The sequence below is a fragment of the Manacus candei genome, unplaced genomic scaffold (genome assembly GCF_025592945.1).
Source record: "Manacus candei isolate 608988 ecotype Guabito, Panama unplaced genomic scaffold, ASM2559294v1 h1tg000049l, whole genome shotgun sequence".
Taxonomy (NCBI): Eukaryota; Metazoa; Chordata; class Aves; order Passeriformes; family Pipridae; genus Manacus; species Manacus candei.
In genome coordinates, this window is record NW_026138097.1 from 24446781 (window position 1) to 24467432 (window position 20652).

The 20652-nt window shown below is 36.5% G+C and overlaps 1 protein-coding gene across 6 annotated transcripts in view; it reads left to right on the forward strand.

Annotated features, from left to right (window-relative positions):
• The window catches only part of CDH12 (cadherin 12), a 528112-nt gene that overhangs the window by 407014 nt on the left and 100446 nt on the right, over positions 1-20652 (forward strand). For all 6 annotated transcript variants that reach the window (XM_051799389.1, XM_051799387.1, XM_051799393.1 and 3 more), the window contains one exon: positions 544-838. In XM_051799389.1, coding sequence (XP_051655349.1) covers positions 544-838 — 295 coding nt within the window. The remainder of the gene's footprint in view (positions 1-543; positions 839-20652) is intronic.

Consider the following 20652-nt stretch of genomic DNA (forward strand, 5'->3'; position numbering starts at 1 on the left):
ACAGAAGCAAGTGATGAAATATGTGTGTAAAAGAGTATTTTTAGTTCTGTTTAGGATTTACTGTAATTATGAGGTGTATATTTTCTTTTTTTAAACCAAATTTTACTGTGACTTTTGGATTCCATCCAGCTCTTGCTCTTGAAATAAAAATTAGGTATTTCAGTTCTACTTCTCTGAAAGCCAAATGCCTGTGAAAGCTTTTGACACTCTCTTATGTCATCTCACATTTGCTTGATGTGGTTGTATGTGGTTTTCCATCCTTAGTCTTACATTTCAGTTTGTAAGAAATCTGAAGTCTTGCTTCATTGCAGTTTTAGTTGCTGAACCACTGTCTGTAATATTCGAGATGGGGGTAAAAATCTTAGATAATATGCTACCCACATTTTTAGCATGCACTTAGAGGAAGCTAAAAACTTATGAAATTGGTTCCTCTAACACCTTATATTATATAAGAGAAAAAAAATAAAATGACAGTTGCCTTCCAACCTAGGAAAAGTCATTAATGTTCTTTTCCTCCCTTTCATTTTTCCTTTTGTTCTCAAGCTTCATTCTGACTTGGACAAGGGAGTCGGCACTGTTAAATATACCCTTTCAGGAGATGGTGCTGGCACGGTTTTTACTATTGATGAGACCACAGGAGACATTCATGCCATAAGGAGCCTAGATCGAGAAGAAAAACCTTTCTACACACTCCGGGCTCAGGCTGTGGATGTTGACACCAAGAAACCACTAGAGCCTGAATCTGAGTTCATCATCAAAGTGCAGGACATTAATGATAATGAGCCAAGGTTTCTGGATGGGCCTTATGTTGCCAGTGTCCCAGAAATGTCTCCAGTGGGTGAGTAAGAAGCTTTAAACACCTGATAACTAATTGCATATTATTTAATTGTCTCAATGCACATTTCACGCTGAGGAAAGAAAGATAAGGATGAAATAAAAATATACCTTCTAAAACTTATTATTAGGGATGTTTCTAATGCTCTTGTTTATAAATATACGGATTAGAGTTTTCTTTTAGTTTTGTTTGCTGATTTATAAACTTACTCTCCTCCAAAATGACTGCGGATAACTTTAAGTCTCTGAGGACAGGAGGAGTATAGAAAGAGATAGTCAAGGAAGTTATGCTGTAGTCTAGGGGTTCTCCGTACCCCCAAACCTTTTATGTCACATACTTAGGTGTGTTCCCCCCTCTTCTTTGTTTAAATTAACTGTTTACTGTACAGAATTAGATTAATTTTTGTACAGCATCATGTCATTTAACTGTCTTGTCTTTGTGGCTGTTGAACTCCTACAGCACTTGCATGATCTCCTAATTATTCATTAGGGGACAATTCTTTAAGTCCTGCTATACTGTGCATGCTGAAAGTAACGATTGTCCTCACCTCGTTCACAATGCAAGAATGGGAGTCTGCAAGACTGACTCAAGATGACAAAAACCTAATGTCCAAGAAAATCTTTAGTACACCAGATTCTTAAGTTTAAAAAAAAAAAAAAGATTGCCTGGGAACATGGTAAGTTTTCAAAAACCTAGTGTACAGAAGAGAGAATAATTTTCTCTCTAAAGAAATTAGTGAGGATACTGAAGCACTGGAATAGGTTTTTGCTTGAAGAATTTTCATAATGTGATAGATATTTGCCAGGAATGATGTAAAGAGCATCAATACTGCTTTGGAGCAGGAGAATAGAATTAATGGGTCCTTTGGGTCTCTGCCTGATGGCTGATTCTGCAGTGGTCCTGAGAAGCGTGTTTGCAACATAAGCACACTGCTTGTGTCCTGCTGCCAGATGGCATTTTGGGTTTCCCTGCAGACACCAGAAATTAATTTGTTCTCCACTGGGAGTCCTTTAACTTCCTAATGTTAACTTCCCAGTGCTAGTTCCAGCTTATTGCCATTTTCTCTCCTAAACTGTCTTTTCCCAGTACTTCACAAGCCAGTACTAGTCATTTAATACTCCCTATAGTTGCTAACAGTTTTGGAAGTTTTCTGAGTCTGAAATGGCGGAGGGATACTGTTCCCCTTCAGCTATGAAGCTCGAATGTTGATGTTTTCAAAGTCAATCTGAGAGGCAACTGGCTGTCTACACAAGTTGCTAAACAGAATTAAAGAGGTACTATTTTAAAATCTGTGGTAAGGTATGGTATAATGTGATAAAGTGAGATGTGAGTGGACATGTAGGGATGATCATGTTAGTCTTATACAACTGTAGAGACTAGTGCACTACAGTTTGTCTATAGATTCCCTATATTGTTTACCCTATAGAGATGCATAATAATATTACTTACGGTTCTATTATTTATAGATGAAAAATATTTGTTATATTTTGATGTATGTCAGAATAAAATTTTTTTCACCAGTGAGTGTATGGTTGGTTGTTAAATTGTTTTTAAAACTTGATCAGAGAGATCTGAGCAAAATAAAAATGAGTGATGCTGTTTATACAGCGGAACACAGTGCATGCATTCATTCTTTCAGTCTGATGTTCTCCCTCTATCTTCCTTTCTTATTTTCTTAAATACATGTGTGCAGTAGAAGATTAAATGCTAATAGTGCAGTAGAAGATTAAATGCTAATAGGGCCTTTATTTCATGGGAAACACTCTTTAAGGTTTGCCAAACATTGTGACTTTTACATGGATGGGGAGTTGCATGACTAAATGAGATACAATTGAGCATGCTGTGTCATGCATACAATGTTTTAAAACAATTGCTTTCCAATTTACTCTCCTTTGGAAAAACAGAAGTAGATGTCATGGCAAAAGTGGATCTTCTTGATCTTCACTTTATTCAGTAACATTCACTATATCTAGAAGATTTATTCATAACAGATGTTATTTTCCTCTATAAAAACAATTAAAAGATGGATGAAAATTGATCAGAAAAGGCAAGGCAAGAAAAGAGTGCCCTAAGTGGAAGCCTAAACTTCAAATAGTGGCTACTAAAGCAGATAAAATTTTTTGCTGCTAGATTGTCTTGCAGTAAAAATATCCAGAAGTGCCTTCTGTTGCCTGTAATGTGTCAGAAGATTGTGCCTTCTCCAGTGTAGGTCTTTCCACTCTCTTGTTCTTTCTTATCAATGCTTTTACTTTCTAATGCAAGCACAGATTCCTCAGAGGATCTAAAACTACTGCTCTCTATCATCAGTACTATTTAGTTGCACCTATAGAGATGCTTAAACCTACCAGTACCTGAGGCTGACATTGAAAATCTCTTTGATTTTTCAGCTGGTACAGCATATGGTCATCTTGGCTTAAGCAAAAATCCTGATAAACCCTTTCTCTCATAATTTTTTTTTCCATTTTAATTTTCTAGTTACCACTTTTCAATTATCAAATGTCCTAAACTTCATTTACTATAGTTTCACAATATTATTGATTATGAACTGCATGAGTGCTGTTTTCATTGTGGGAAATGCACTGCAACATGACTTTTTCAACCCTTACTAGTCAGTTATATGAGCCTGATGAGCTTTTGTGACTAGTGACTTACTGTCTTTTATTGTTATATAACATTTGCAAAGTTTTTCTCAGTTTGAGACTTTATCCCAAGGTTATTGATAATAAGGAGCAAAATATGGATGCCAGAGTTTATGCTGAAAGGGGAATAGAGGTGCTGAGAAGTAGCTAATAAAATCATACATCCAGTGTAAACACACAGTATATATTCAGTTTGGACAATGAAATAAAGGGAACGGTATAAATTATCCTTGAGATAAAACGGTCTGCAGCCATAACAGAAGATTGTATGGGACTGGGAAGTCTTGGGAAGAAAAGTGTTTTTCAGAGCCCTTACACACCTTAGAAATTTTCATGGCTACATGGTTCTCAGTTCTGTGATTCTCTGGACTTCATTATAATTGCTGTTGCTGAGTCTGGGATGGCTGAAACAATGACATAACATAGATACAGAATTATAGTAAAATTGTGCATCAACTTTATCCTGGACCTCGGTGATTTTTTACTGGAAAAGGTGCAAAAGGATGAAAATTTGTAGCAATCTCGAGATCTGGTTTTCTGCACATATATATTATTTAGACACATCTGTCATATCCAAATTTTTCATGGTAGATTTTCTTAGAACTTGTGTTACTTTCCACACGTGTTGTAGGTGGAAATTTACTTTTTCCCTTCAAATTTACATTGTAGACAGATTGAAGTTTCTTCTACAGTTTCTGCACTCCAGAGTTAGTTTGTTTTTCCTTTCAATCAATAGCACTCCTTAAAAAAGATAGCGGTAATGCATATCTTTTAGTTTTTTTCTGAAGAGATAATTTTAGGACTGCTATTTTTACTTAGTGGTACATTCCTTACTGGGAACCAAATTGCTTCATATGTTCTCAAGAAAAAATGTTAAAAGGGTGGTTACTCACTACAAGCCAGGATGCAAATCTATTTGATGCCAAAGCTTGAATGGCCAGCTAACCTTGCTCCTTCCATACATGCACTGTAATCTGCTCTTACATTATGGAGAGAAAAGTCAATCACAGACACACAAAAAAAGATCTTCTCTTGAAAAGCCCTTTGGTTACATACTGCCATAACATGCAGGCTGCTGTACCCATCTCTGACTTCTGTTTTTTCTGATCCTTTCAAAGTAGTTACAGTTTTCATGTTGTGGAAAGGTATCTGTACCTCCAAAGTTGACAGTGTATTGCTCACATAGCAAATGAGGTGCAGAATACTTTATGGTGAAGAATTTGTTTTGGAAAGGACATTGATGTGAAATTCCCTACAGAAAACCTCAGCAGATGGAGTGAGATTACAACACAGAACTAATATTTTAAGAACAGAGATTGCTATGCTGTCATCTTATGCCTAGTAAGAGACTTATACAAGCTTAAGAGCTGGACTCCTAATGTTGGGGGAGGTGGTGTTTCTGATGTTGAATTGGTTTTATCAATATCCTTATTTTAAAATATTTTCTTGATAAGTTCCAAAATGTAGAACAAATCAGAAATGGGGATTTATCTGTGACAACTGAAACTGGGGCAGTAATATTCCCATTTGTAAATTAGTATTAGCAAAATATGTTGTCCTTAAGTATAGTTTAATCAACTGTGTTGTTCCTTCTGGCAGCTGCACCAGCTTCTGTTGCAATATAGTTGACGTAAGCATGCAAATAAACCAAGGTTATCCCCTTATTAAAGCTATCAGTCCAGATGACTGAGAATGGGGGCATAGCAGCATTAAGCACACATTCAAGGAAAGTTATTATTATACATTTTTTTATTTTTATACATAAAAATGTGTGCAGAAATGTATTTGCATTTCTTACACATTTCTTTCACTGAATATGCTGATTTTAACAACAAATTTATAACTTCTACTGTCACTGTCTCCTAATTGTTTTCTAAGGTCTTTCCATTATTTCTCTATGCTTAATACATAGACCAGCTATGGGTATACTAAACCCATCAATTCCATAATATATGGATGCCATATGTTCTTTCCTAAGCAATTTCATTTCATACTTTTCCACTAGATTAACTCCTTGTTGATTAGAGGGGACTCTACAAACTACAGATCACCACAGCAGACTAAAATGGTCAATGATAAGAGAAAGCTGATATCAAGTTATTTTTACTGTGTTCCTCCATGGTGTAAGGCAGCTATCTGAAGAGTGTTATGGATTTACTTTCCATGGTACTGTCAGTGTGAAAGTAGTCTCTATAAATTTTCTGTCAGTTTTCCTTCTGAAGTGAATACTTCACTGGATTTTATTTAAACATTGGCTTATATTTGAACATTGACAAAAGTGCATATATATACATCCGCAAATGGAACATATGTTCAATATATCCATGTAGTTTCAGGTGCAAGAATTACAACACAGAGAAAACTAACCTGAGGAACTGGTGAGTTGTAGCCTGCACTCTGGTCTGGCTTACCTTGGTACCATGTGCCTGAGTTTAGCCTGAAGCTTACAGTGAGCAGAGACCAGGGAAGGAAGGACTATAAGGCATTGGAGTAATTACTGAGTGATCCTTCCTTTGATATAGATTCCTGGCTTCTGGTGATATATTTTTAAGGACTTCCAAAAGCATATCCAGGCTGTTGAGGAAGATAATACTTCGGGAATCCATTGAGGCCAGAGATATTTTTGAATGGCATTACACACACTCATGGACAGAAAACTGACAGTATAATCTGTCAGCAGCCCCTCCAGCTCCATCCTGGTCTCCATGCTTGTTTCTGGTGTTATCAAGTCCTTAGATACTATGATAGGAGTTGGATGTCATATTCAAGATAAAAAAATATTGAATATGTTTTTTAATCCACTATTTCTTGTCTAATTATTCTCTTTGATCATTTTCCTTCTTTGTCTGCTGTTGATCATTGAGATGAAAACTTTGGAGGATTTTCCACAGAGATTTCAAGACCTAGACTTAATAGGGTACTGAGCTACAACCCACCTCTGTGAAAGTTCTGATAAGTTCTTTTTCCCCATGCCTCATTGCGTTTCTTAATGTGAAGTTCCATATTCTCAGATACACGCTACGTTAAGATTCCCCTGTAACACTTTGCAGCCAAGCTTTCATTTTGTCCAGCTGTCACCTGTTCATATATTCTCTTTTACTGGCAACCTATGAATTCAGATCCAAGTGAGATCTCTCGTATAAAGATTGCCAATTTATTCCTACTGTTTGAGTTCTCTTTTTATTTGAGTATTATTTTAGGAAAGGCTCCTGTATCTTAATCTTTCTTTTTTTCTCTTTTTAAAGAGCCTTCGCTTAGGAACCTTGCTGAAAGCTTTTTTGAAATTTAGATACTGTTAATCTATACAAGTAGTCTAGAGCTATGTACTCATTGATGCACCCAATAGTTTTAATAGGTTTTGTGAAGAGCAGCTTTGTGAAGAGCTGCAAAACCACACTGAACCTCATCTTACAGGGTCATATCCACATGTCCTCTAATTCAGTACGTTATTACAGTATACAAATTTTTCCATTGCCTGGGTCAGACCTGGTGGCCTGGGTCACTCAGGCCACTTTTTAGAAAAATTCATGTCCCATCACTGTCTTTCTGTACTCCATCCAGGGGCTATGGCAGATGACAGTTTACCCATCAGAATTCACTAGTTTCTTAGTAAGAACTGCTTTTTTAATTACAACTCTTGTCTTTCTGATTTTTTTTTTTAATTGTGAAAAGAAACATCTACTTCACTGATCATCAGACTAAGTTTTTTAGCCACTGTATGGAAAGGTGAGTTTTAAGGAAGGAGAAGAAGGAAGGGCAGGTTGTGGCTCCTTAACCTTTTCTCAGAGAGTGTTTTTCCTTTATATGGGACATTGCACAAAATGTAAAACAAAACAAAAATTAAGAAAAACCCAACATTGATATGTTGAGAGAATATCACAGGTAGACAATAAAAGCTTTTGAAAGAAAAGTGTTTCTTGACACTATGATAGATCTCTAGGCATCCTAAGCAGCTTCACTCTGGGGAAAAAAAAGACAAACCAGAAAAAAATTTTTTAGATCAAAAGGAAGGGAGAATCAAGACTTGCTTGGTTAAAGGATTGTGATTATTGTCATACTGTGATTTTGTTTTCATACACACTGGGTGTTGAATGATGTCAGCAGAACAAAGAAATTTGGGAGAATCTATGTAAAATGAAAGCTGTGGCAAACAGGAGTACACAGACATGCACACAGTAAAATGTCTGAGAAATCTGGGCTGTTAAAAAATGGCAACACTGGATAACTGGCTTCTGATAGGTATTTTTACAGTACCAAAATGTCGGTATTAGCGCTGAACTCATGTAGAGAATTTGAGTCTTACTTCATGTATATTCAAACCTCCAAGTGGATAATTTCTGCCACGACTTCAGCAAGGCTTTTGTCACTGTCTCTCACAACATCCTCATAAGCAAACTTAGGAGATGCGGATTAGATGAGCAGACAGTGGGGTAGACTGAGAACAGGCTGAATGGCAGATCCCAGAGGGATGTAATCAGTGGCACAAGGTCTAGTTGGCCTGTCACTAGTGATGTCCCCCAAGATTCAACATTGTTTAACCTCTTCATCAATAGTTGGATAAAGGGTCAGATGCCTCCTCAGCATGTTTGCTGTTGACACAAAACTGGGAGGAGTGGCTGATACCCCAGAGTGCTGTGCTGCCCTTCAGAAGGACCTCAACAGGTCAGAGACATGGGAAGGATGAAACCTTCTGAAATTCAGCAAAGACAAATACAGAGTCCTGTACTTGGAGAAGAATAACCTCAGGCACCAGGACAGGCTGGGGGCTGACCTGCTGGAAAGTAGCTCTATGTAGGTGGGCAAAAAGCTGATCATGAGCCAGTAGTGTGTCCTTCTGCCCAAGGAGGCCAATAGTATCTTGGGGTGCATTAGGAAGAGCATCACCTGCAGGGTAAGACAGGTGATCCTGCCTCCCTTCTCAGCTCTTGTGAGGCCTCATCTGGAGTGCTGTGTCCAGTTCTGGGTTCCTCAGTGTAAGAGAGACATGGAGCTCCTGAAGCGGATCTAGCAGAGGGCTACAGAGACAATTAAGGGGATGGAGCATCTCTCTTACATGGAAAGGCTGAGGGAGCTGGGCCTGTTCAGCTTTGAGAAGAGTCAACTGAGAAAGGACCTTATTTATGTATATAAGTGTCTGAAGGGAGGGTGTTGAGAGGATGGAGCCAGACTCTTCTCGGTGATGCCACGCCATAGGATGAGGCAACAGGCAGAAACCAATCCACTGGAAGTTCCACCTGAATATGAGGAATAACTTCTTTACTGTAGAGGTGACTGCACACTGGATTGTTCAGAAAGGTTTTGGAGTCTCACTCATTGGAGATATTCAGGAACCATTTGGATGCAATCCTGTGCAGTGTGCTCTGGGATGACCCTGCTTGAGCAGGGAGGGTGGACCACATAACTCACTGTGGTCCCTTCCAATTTTACCCATTCTATGACTCTGTGTGTGATTGTGTGGACAAAGTTAAAAGCTCATGTCACAGCAGTTAAAATCATTATGTTTCTATCCAGATGCCGACTTTACTCGGGATGAGTAGCATAAATCAAATATTATATTTCATGACACATATCTTTTGATGCAGACTACTCCGTTAGGTTACCAAGCAATACTTTCATTATTAAAATTAAACTATTGGGTTTGCTCTAAATGTGTGTGTTGGTAATTTCAATGGTGTTGAGTATTAGTTCTTTTAGTATATAAGGAGAAGTCTTACTGTTTGCATAATCATCTTTAGGTTCAAGATATATCACAAAAGAGTTGTCGAGATAACGTGTTAATTTTTTTGTTAATTATACTGTTGCCGAGGAAAAGGTATTGGCATATTTAAGTGTAGTATTGAAAGATGTAGATACAATTGTTTTATATGGGCACATAATACCTGTAAACATAAAACACTCATATTGATAGCTGTTTCAAGAGCCACAGATCAGCTGTAAATGATAAAAAATAACAAGAAGTTGCTTTTTTCTTATGACAAAATGATCTTTTGAGTAAGAGCTGTTTTTTTGGCCACAAAGTCGTTCTAAACATATTTTGAAAGTATTATGTTCTCAGCCACTAAGCAACTGTAAACATTAAATATGTTTTATAAAAGCTGCTTTTCAAGCTACTACTTGCATATCTATGAACATAATTTTTCTTTAAAATTGCTTTCCAGCCACTGAGCTATTTTTTTCATATAAGCTCAGTTCTATTTATAATTTTTCAGAGAAGAAACAAGTGCAAAGTTTCAATGGCACGAGGCAGCTCTTCAGTTATGACAAGTAATCATGTTCTACCTGTCTTCTCATAAAAACACTGCAGATAATGTTAACAAGCCAAAATTTAAATGGCTTTTAATGGATATTTTACATGGAAAGTAATGCATGTCTAGTGTTCTTCTTCCCCATTGTTGTATAAAACTCTGCAGTAAACCAAAATAATAAAAGCATGGACATGACTGATACTCTCTACTAAGATAACTAGTTTAAGAAAGCAGTCAGTGATGGATTGTGTGAATCAATCAAGTCATCATCAGCCCTAGAGGAGGGTAAAACAGAAGGCAAAATAGTCTCAAGACTGCTAAGCAAATGGGAGTCAGTAAACCAAATATGATTAAGGGCTTTAATTCTGTGTGCAGAAATAACTCCATGTGGCAAATTAGATGTAATCCTAGGAAGGCCTGGAGTGATAAGAAAAGTGTTCATGAGAATCTGGCTTAACAAGAGCTAAGAGAAAAAAATCACTGAACATAATTATACTGTTAAGGACATATTTTTCTCTGTTTAGGGAATCCCATAAGGCTTAAAATCTACTGCAAAGAAATTGCAGATAGAAATAATACCTTAGGAAAAGAAAATCCACATAAAACAGAGGTCTAAAAATATCTACAGAATGACGAACAGCATATACTAGAGTATCTTTAAATGGAATGTCAGCCAATTAGTCAGTGTATCTGTCTGTCAGCCTTGGATTTAATGAGTCCTAGGTACTTAAAGTTTCCCCTTATTTGTAGTAAGGAAGACTATGGGCAATCCGGTCCAATATTTGTTCTGTACACTGTAGGTTTTTCCTAATTAGGGAACCATTATAGATCTTGTGGGAACATGAGTTTGACATCCCTCCAGCCTTTGCTCAACAAGGATCCTGATAGAGCTGATTGAAACCTTTCCACGAGACATTTTTGCTAAGTTTCTATAGAACTGAAAGGTGCAAACACGTAATTCTCTCAAAACTTATGAAAAACCAGATGGGTGCTTAGTGAGTCATCCAACAGGTTAGCTGATGATTGGAAAATTAAACAGGTGGTTCCCATATTAGAAGAGAAGCATTCTTTTCATCACCCTGACAGGCCGAGCACTCGTTGGCTTTGAACCCATAGTCTAGGCAGTCTTCTCTGAAGCTGGGAACTTGGTGGGTTTGCCTGTGCCCTGATTTCTCTTCCATGAAGTTGATGACAAGGAAGGTTGTCAGGTTCCCAGACAAGCTAGTCAGTCTGCAAGTTAAACAGGTCATAACTAAATAGGAAGAAGACCAATGGAAATGAAATAAGCTGTTCTCTTTGCTAAAAACTTGGCAATGCCAGTATTGTTTTCTGGAGAGTGCAATACTTTTTTTCTGGAATGATGCAAGATGAAGTGAAAGTCCAAAACTATCTGAAATATCACAGTAAAGTAAAATTCCACTGTCTAGACATCTTTACCTACCAGTTATGCCTAAGCACCTTTTGTGCAGAAGCCAGCAGTAAATGTGAAATCACTGAGGAGGATTAGAGAGGCAAAGATTGGAAATAGAGGAGGAGTCTTCAGGCAGGTGTGAAAGCAAAGAGTGACAGCAGAGGAAGAGGAAAAGCTTTACAGACTGTTCAGTTTTCATTGCAAGAGCTACTGGAGAGAAACTGACACTTTTAATACTGCCTTGGACTTGATTAAAATTGTCACAGCTGTCATTTTTGTTAACAAATCTCAGGACCGACCTTCTATTTTCATAAGAAGCTCAAAGGATATTAATGAATAAACATTTAAGGTATGAGTATTTCTATGGAACAGTCTTGAAGGGACAAGGAAACAGCAAGTAGTAGCTTCTTGAGGGAATAAGAATGCATCAAGTAGTAGGTAAGGGGACCTCTAACCAAGGATTTCCTGACACACCATTCTGTACCAGGATTGACAGAAAATGTTGCTGCTAGTACTCTCAGAGGTGTAATTTCAGCTAAACATTCACATCTTTTTACACAATGTTAACAATGGACGATTTTCACTGGAAGGTTTGTTGACTGCTAGTCTTCCCACTGAGGTTGGCATGATGTTTTGGGAATAGAGATTCTAATTGGTAAAGAATAATATGGGTCCCAACAGACAATCCAATAATAACCTGGCCAGGAAACCTACAGCTGGAGCATCATCTTCCATTTGTGTTTATTGCTTTTAGTACACAAGCATCAATTTTATCATTTGTGCTGATCTAAAGGAGTATCCTAACATATGCAAAACATAAGATAATTACGCACCTAGGATTCTCACTTTGTAGGAACATCACCTTAGAAGCCTATCTAGCCTCTTGTTTCTGTAAATGTCCAGAAGTAGAAGCTAGGGGAAAGTTATACCTATATTTAGGGAGATTACAATGTCACAATCTATTTGAGACTAAGTTTTATCCAAGCATAATTTACTTATTGCTTTCTTAACTCTTAAAAAGGATAGTTGTTTGGGTTCACAGGCATGTCAGATATTTCTCTAATCCCAATTTTGTTAAGTGTAGTGACTGTACATTCCCTAAACTGTTCAGGTCATTCTACAAAACGTTTCCTTTTTCTATTTTTAACATTTTTACCTTTCAGTCTGGAAGATAAAAAGTGTGTAGGAATAGATAATTTAGCTTTGGTATTGTCCTACCTACTGTATACAACTTTATCATGCCACATGTTTTTGTCTCCTTTCTAAATTAAACAGATTAAATCTCTAAAGTTCTATGTGGAAAACTTTTCATATCTCCATCAATTTCACTGCTTCTCTCTGAGCCCGTTACTTTTGTTGTCCTTTTAGCAATAGGGCAACAGTAATCAATATTTTCAACAGCCTTGAGAGAATTCAGATGAAAAAGGTGCCTGAAGGGCAGGTTTAAGTGCTCAAGCCTACAATTTATAGTCTTACAAGAGATAATACAGATACAGATGCTCAAATTATCAGCCCTACTTTCTACTCCTCTGGTTCAGTAGCTACAAATTTATCTACTTTTTTTGCCGCTTTCACTACATATCACCTCATGCCTGAGTGCAAACCAAACCCTTTCAGACAGTGATCAACAGATGCTTGATAGTCCCAGGATTCTTTCATGATTCTTCAGTGATTTTGAATGAATCCTTTGTTCACATGTTTTAAGTCCTAAACCAATAATAATCACTGAGCATAATCCACTGAGACAAGTGCCTTGCTGTTCAAAGAGTGGATGGTCCTGTGTGCCTTCAAAGGATCATCCAGTTGCTAGTTCAGCAGGAGGGAAAAAAGATCTTACCCTAGTTGAATAGAAAAAATAGCTTTACTATGATATATTAAAGTACTGGTTTTGATAGTTTTATTTGCAATACCTGTGGGGGAATAAGGAGGGGAACTATTAACATTTGTGGAGGGAGAGGCAGTGACTGAACATAAGTAAACAACTGCTTTTATTTCACACAACCCAGATTCAGACACTGGTGTACCAGGAATTGTTGCAACATAAAATGTTGGATAATCAGTTCCTACATCAGCTTTTCTTTGTAACAAATAAGCAAAAGCAAATTATAGCCTTTCCTTCTGAAGAAAATCTTACATAAATGACCTGAAAGGCACCAAGGTGTCAGACTGCCTGCCTGAATCAAAAGATCGCAGCAAGGCATCAGCTCCCTAAATTCCAAAATCCATATGAAACTAGTAATTGAACTGGCAAGTTGTAAAGAAGGAATCCTCTCTTTGGGCCACTGCACAGCAATAAGAGATCTCTGAACGGCTGATTTAAAGGAAAGATAAGGGATAAGAACTGCACCAGCACATCCTACTGATTTACTACAGAGCTGAAGTTGTGGCAGTTCAGTAATACCTATACTGCAATCTGGATGCTTTATATTTTAGCCACCTTTATCGATTTACTTTGGTTAGCACAAGGGGACAGTAACAGTGATGACAGGACAGGTTTTATGGCAGCATACTACAAGAGACTTTGGGACACTAACTCATCAGCTACCTTGCAGGAATGCCCTAATGGTTCATTTCCAGTGCTGCTGTTGTCCAGACTGCTTATATTAAAGAATACACGAGCTGCACTTCTCACACTGCAAATGTGTTTTATGATTTGAGTGTTGACTTACTTGGGGACACAGTGTGCATCATGTCAGTACTGCTCTTATTAACGGTCGAGATTTTAGGCTCATTAGTAAGGTCTTGTTCATGAATGCTTTTCATCAGCACATTCTCAGGCCAGATGTGTAAAGGTAACTTGGCACTGAGAGTTTTACAAGCATCTTGTGGGTAGGTTTTCATTTTTTTTTTTCTTTATATGACTAAATGCAGGGCACATAAATGGTTTTGAAAACCCTAGTCAGTCTTTAGACTCCCAAATATCTTTTAACAGCTTGAGCTGTACCACTAAGTTCTTCAAGCAATGCTGAGAATTCCTTATCTATAGGCACCTAAATTTTGCTGGCCTACATTATAAATGTGAGACAAAATGTTCTTGAAATTTGGCTAGGTACTTGAAGCAATATCTATGGAACCCAACCAGATCAGACACAAATCAAATTCAGCACTACTACAGTAAGTGAGGGTATGCCGTGCAGGGTTAGACATCCACATGCATTTATTTGTCTAATTCCAAATGAAGTATCTTAGCACCTACCTGAAACTTTAAAAAAAGTAAAATTCTATTAATTTTTTTTCCATGGGCACCTAAAATGTCAGCTAAGTCTGTCCTCAATCTGCTTGCACACAGGACCATCTGAACTTTACACTGCTGAGCAGCTAGAAGCCAATTAATGCCTAAGCACTGTCAGAAACCATAAAGTAGATATACCTAATTCTTTTTCGGAAGCCAGTCCGTGACATTTTCAGAGTTCAGAGTTACATCCCATGCAAAATATGGCTGGAGGAGAGGTTCTATTATGTTTTTTTCATTTTGCAGTGAGGTAGGTAGAAAACTCACACAAGATGTTGCAAATGTAGCTTTAATACTTTCTTTTTTTAGAGTATCCCCTTCTCGTGTTTTAACCACCAGAATCTTTGTAGTTTTTCTCTCTTCCTCTTTTTTTTGGCCTGATGAATATTTAATGATCCTACATAAAACAGATCAGCTTCCTTCTTTTTTTCAAGAGAGTGATGGTCTTGAGAGAGCATTCACTTAGGAGTTACGAAATAAGCATTCAACCACCATATAACAGAAGAGTGACTCAAAATAATTTGTAGCTCGTGTATCCACTGGGCATTCAGAGTGGTAACATCATTTGCTCCTGCATTTTGTCAGAATAAGGTAGTTTTAAACTGTTGACACAGAAAAGGGTTCAAACTTGTTTTCCCTAGTAAATAATTTCTGAGAAAGAAGGCATCTAGGATACAACTTTTCTCTTTGGTATTTTTTACAGGCTATAGCATCTTTTTGCTAATAAGCTCACTTGTATGGATCTCATTGTTAGGCATCTAAATGACATCAAATAGAAAAAAAAGATGCATCTGGGCTTATTACATTTTGCAGTGGCTCTTTTTATGATTCATACCCTCTGTATTTCTGCACCGTACTTGTTGTGCATAAAAGCACCGTGTAATGTCACTTCTCTGTTTTATAGGTGTAGTCTTGAAGATGGTGAAAAGTGAGAAGAAATACTCATTGCAGAGCTTGATTCTTAATGCTTATATGTTACCAGAACTGACAAAACACAGTTGAGGGGGTGTGTGCAAGGAAACTGGAGGAAATTCACCTTAAAAAACAGTATGTCTTTTTAAACATGTTTGTGAAGGTGTCAGGGAAAAAAAATAAAATTTGTTGAAGAGAAAAAATATGCAATAAAAAGTTAGGAAAATGGATGAAAAACAGGATAAGATTTTAATGCTCATTAAAAAAATATGGGCATGATTAGTTTAGTGAGTTAAGATGATAACCATGATGTCTGTTTGTATATATGGGGGAAGGACTGTGCATGGATTATTTAAAATGAAGGTTTGACTGGGGTTTTTTTGTTTGGGTGGTTGGTTGTTTTGTTTTGTTTTGTTTTGTTTTCCCTTTTTCATTTAATTTATTTTGTTTTATTTAGGATTAGGAGGAGAGAATTTTCTTTTGCAATTTTTACCACTCTTGATCTTTGGACAAAATCAATAGCTTGGATTGTATTTTACTTAGAAATTTTAAGGAGAAGACAAGAGTCCCTGAATACTGAATAGAATCAAATTTTAGATAGTTAATATGTAGGCCTGAATTTAAGTTTTAACATATGTAGGTTAATCTCTAAAATGATAACACAAAAATATTTTCCTATGAAATATAAAACTCCTTTTTTATGAGTTAAGCTATAAGTTGCAAGATATCTGGGCAATATTAGGTGCATTTAATTTTAGCTTTGGTATTTCACAAGTTCACAATTTTATGAATATCAAGGCTTCCTTACCTCACAAATTTTAGAACTTATGAATAAACATAAAGTTGTTGGGATGGTGGCATAGGAAGGCAAATTTTTAGAACAGAATCCTCATTACAGTCAAAGAAGGGTCATACTGCACTTCAACCTGGACAACAGCATTTATCATTTTAATTTTATCTTTCCTTACTCTGTTTTTAGGTTTGTTTGGTTTTTTTTCCAGTATTGCTAATTTAAGCATTGCTTTTTATCTGATCTCCAGAGACAAGTGATTTTGGTCATCAAAGTAGAGACAGAAATGCAAATCGGGGAGGGAGGGTGGAAATCCCAGAGCAGGCTCTGAATAACTTTAATGAGTAAATGATTTAAACTCTTATCTGTTAAGAATTGTGGAGTTTCTACCTTGATCATTTTAACAGCAGAAGTACAGAGTTAGGCATTTTGTACCACCTTTAACTAGAATTTTCTGTATCATAGCTGTGCCATACAAATATTGAAATATTTTTATTTATGCATTTTGGTATAGTCACAATTTATTATCATATTGTTCTGGTATTTTTTTGTCTTGTGCCTTGTTTAAAGAACATTATGCATTAAAATAAAATGGAGACATTTAAGAAGCCCTCAAATAAGATACAAGAGCTTAAAATTAAAATTATAAAAGAATATAATATTGCACCCTTGCTACAGGGACAGTTTAGCATCAAAGTCTGATTTGACCTTTTTTTTTTTCAAAGTTCAGGTTTTAATTAAGGAAATATCATCTTTCATGAGGTTTCTTTAAAAAAACCAAACAGATTAAAGGTGAAATAATTGGAAAATATATAAATAGCTATGTACACCTTGAATGACATCAGGAGAAGGCTGTGTTGTAGTCACTGGTGTTAACTAATTGGGGTGATGACTCAGAATTTTCAAGTAAGAGAAATTCTTCTCAAAGAAGAATCGTTGTAAATGTAATAAAGATTAGTCAGTCAGGACTAGTTATTAGTCAGGAGAAGGCAAACAAATGTTTTCTTCTTGCATTTTGCATCTGGGCAATTAAACAGATAAGCAAAGTTTGAACTTAGACTTTTCGTCAGAGCTTTCTGGCTACCAGTTATGCCCCTGAATTTTTAGTTATTGGTAAGGAACAGAAGAACATGATAAAGGAATGACCATGGAGAAAGGAAATGAAACTACATACTGTATTACCTTATATCCTACAGAGATTCCAGTAATAAATCCCAATTTCCTACTTTTATATATAATTATTTGATCTCACTGACTTCAGTACTTTTTAAAGGGTTCTCTAAATGAAACATATGCCAAGTGATTTTCTGAGTAGTTATGTTCTTAAAGGTTTTGCTTGCAGTCATCACCCTTTCACTCACATTTTATATGGATCCAAGGTTGTGCGTACCTGAGATATGTGGACCACGGAGGAACGTAATAGAATTCATGAGTGGAAATCCTGACCTACTGCTTTATTCATTATTTTACCTAGTGGTAACTCTCCATGAGGAGGGAATAACTTCTACTGCCATTGTTTTTTCAGTGTATGCTTTTGACAACACTGGAATGACATGGAAAGGAGGAGGGTAAGCCACATTGGGTGTTGGGGGAACTCAGGACAGTGGGGAAGAAGCCATGGGAAGTCACAGAAAAAGACACCTTGAAGCCCTCTTGCGGGTGAGTTTTGGGGAAGAGCTCCTGCTGAAACTGCTCAGAAATCCTCTGACTAAACATCTGGGGAAGTGATATGTTTTGAATATATATCACTTCTGTCTGGGATACCTTATTCGTGACGATTGTATAGATGTGAAGTGAGAACATCATGCAGACTTTCTGAGTGGTGATTTTCAACACTACCTTTTAAATAGAATTATAGAATCACAGAATCATAGAATCAGCCACGTTGGAAAAGATCTTCAATGTCATAAAGTCCAACCCTTGATCCAACACTGCCATGGTTACTAGACCATGGCACTAAGTGCCACATCCAGTCTCATCTTAAAAACCTCCGGGGATGTAGAATCCATCGTCTCCCTGGGCATCCCATTCCAATGTCTGATCACTCTCTCTGTAAAAAATTCTTCCTAATATCCAACCAAAACTTCCCCTGGCAGAGCTTAAGACCCTAATACTCAGATAATGAGGTAGAAATTCACAATTTTGGGTGTTTTCTTTGGTATAAATTAGAGTTGATGTGCCCCTATGTTTCTGATATTGTGCACACATCTGTCTCAGCATGTTTCTTCTCTCTCAGGTGGTAACAGACAAATGTACCTACAGGAGTTTGGCAGCCCTCCCTGGTAACTGGACTAGGTTTCACAGGTCGCACACACTTGTTTTTTTCTCTTCACACATTGCGCTAGCAAATACTTAATCCCTGTCATAAAGTTTATCTGATAGAGACTAACAAATACTCTTTTCATTGTTAGAAATACCTTCATTTTTATCATCAGGAAGATAAACACCTTTAAAATCTGATCTGTACTGTATGTTCATCCATACTGCACTATGTCTCATCCAAACTAGACAAATGAAATGCCATATTGAATTATTTCTCTAACACAGGGGAAAAAAATGGGACCCCTGGTTGTTTGAATTTTTTTCCATAGGTACTTGAACTGCACACAGGAACACAGATTGTATTCCAATTTGCATAACACCAAATATTATATACTGAAAGTCTACTGGGATTAGCTAATATTTTTATGTTAATTTTCATTTTTTTAATTCAAATCAGAATCTGATAGAATTTCAGTTTTAAGGTAAAACAATGTCAGAGTTATAAGAACTGCAACTGTATTCTCACATACGAAAACAGGGAAACTCAAGTTCTTAGATAGATTTATGCATCTGAACAACTCATAACCTCATTCTTCTCCTCAATTGTTTTTTCCCCTAATCCCCCATCTGCATTTAGGGACCCCCTTCTAACAATGAAGTAGGACTGCAGTATGAGAAATGGAGCCTAGCCAGAACTCCCAGGAACATATCAATTTTGTTTATTTATTTTGTTTGCTGCTCCATGTTTTGTTTCTCCAGTTCCACATGAGACATATGATCTTATATGTGTACATTAGCAATTTTTTTTTTGTTATTTATCTATGGGAAACAAACAAAAAAATCCCATTTGCTGAAAAAGCTCACCTTATTTTTAGAAGGAATAAGGTTCTTTCAATCCAGAGAGTTTTGTGAGACTAGTTATTGTAAAACAAAGAATACTGTATATTGCAGTATACTCTGAAAATACAATTGAAAAAGTTAGAGCATATCTTTCACTAGGCTGATGAATTCCCATGATCGTTTATTTTTACAGATGTTCACAACAGTTCTGAATGTTTTCCATTGTATTTTTAAATTCACATTTCAGTGAATTCCCAAGTATTCCTGCAGATCTATGTCCCAATTCTGCAAAGCAATATATCGTTTAATCTTAGCATTAATTTCAAGCATACTGAAATACTTCTTTAAAATAGATTTAAAGCATGCAGCTTTTAATTTTAAACTACTGTTTGTATAAAATGTCCATTGTGTATGTGGAATAGAAGATAACCTACACTGATTACATGCTTATTAAACTAAGAATAGTAAGAAAAATTCTGCTAGTAGTATTTAAAACAAGGGGGAAATAATATGAGAATGTCAGACAGTTGCTGTCAGAGCATTTTATCTAAAGGGATATTTTCTCACCTGTATTTTAGTGATGACATACAACATTCAGTGCTATTCTTTTTTATTTTGGCCAGAGGCCATAGGAAAGACCGATGACCTTTAAAGATGCTTTTCCATACACTTGTTTGTTTGGTTTTTTAAAAAGATCCTCACTGTGCCTTTCCTTTACATTTTTGCAGTAGAAATGGTATTTCACACCTTGGTAATGTTCAGTACATTTGCTTTTGCTACTGGTCCCTTTCATCAAGCAGATCTTTAACTTGTGAGCAGAAAGTTCATTTTCCTTTCTTGTCCATTTTTCATCTAAGGACCACACTGATGTAGTATTTTCTTGTTTCTCAAAGCTATGTTTATGTTTTGAAGTACATATACTGTTGCCCTGGGGAGTCGTCAGGACCTAATCTTATTGGGGAATCAGAGATATATGGAAAAAATATTTACCTTTCTTTTAATATTTCTTTTTGTTACATGCAAATAAAAAGAGTTATGACATGTAGGTCTGAACAAGTAACTGTTTTTTCTTAGTTTGCTGACCTATTAGGGGGACCTAATTTGTTTTGTAATCAAAGCTTGAAATTTCCAAACCAAAAATATTTCACCTCCCTTAATATTATTTCAGAGAAATATGTGCCGAAGTTGTTCAGCATAAATTTGGAAATATCTTTGATTATGCTGAACTTCATTTTTTCAGTTCTTTTTCTACAACCAAATCAAAACAGTATTTAGGACTGTGTTCCCAAGGTAAGGAGAAAAATCACTAAAAAGCCTTGTGGAGACTTTTTAACATGTGAAATGTTTATCACTAAAATCTTCACTGAAGATCAATTTACTTTTCCAATATGGCTATTGCAAACTTCTGTGTAGGTTCATTGGTTCAGTTGGGCACTAAGAAATGGATCTAAGATCAGCTTGGAGACTACATGATACCCTTATGCAT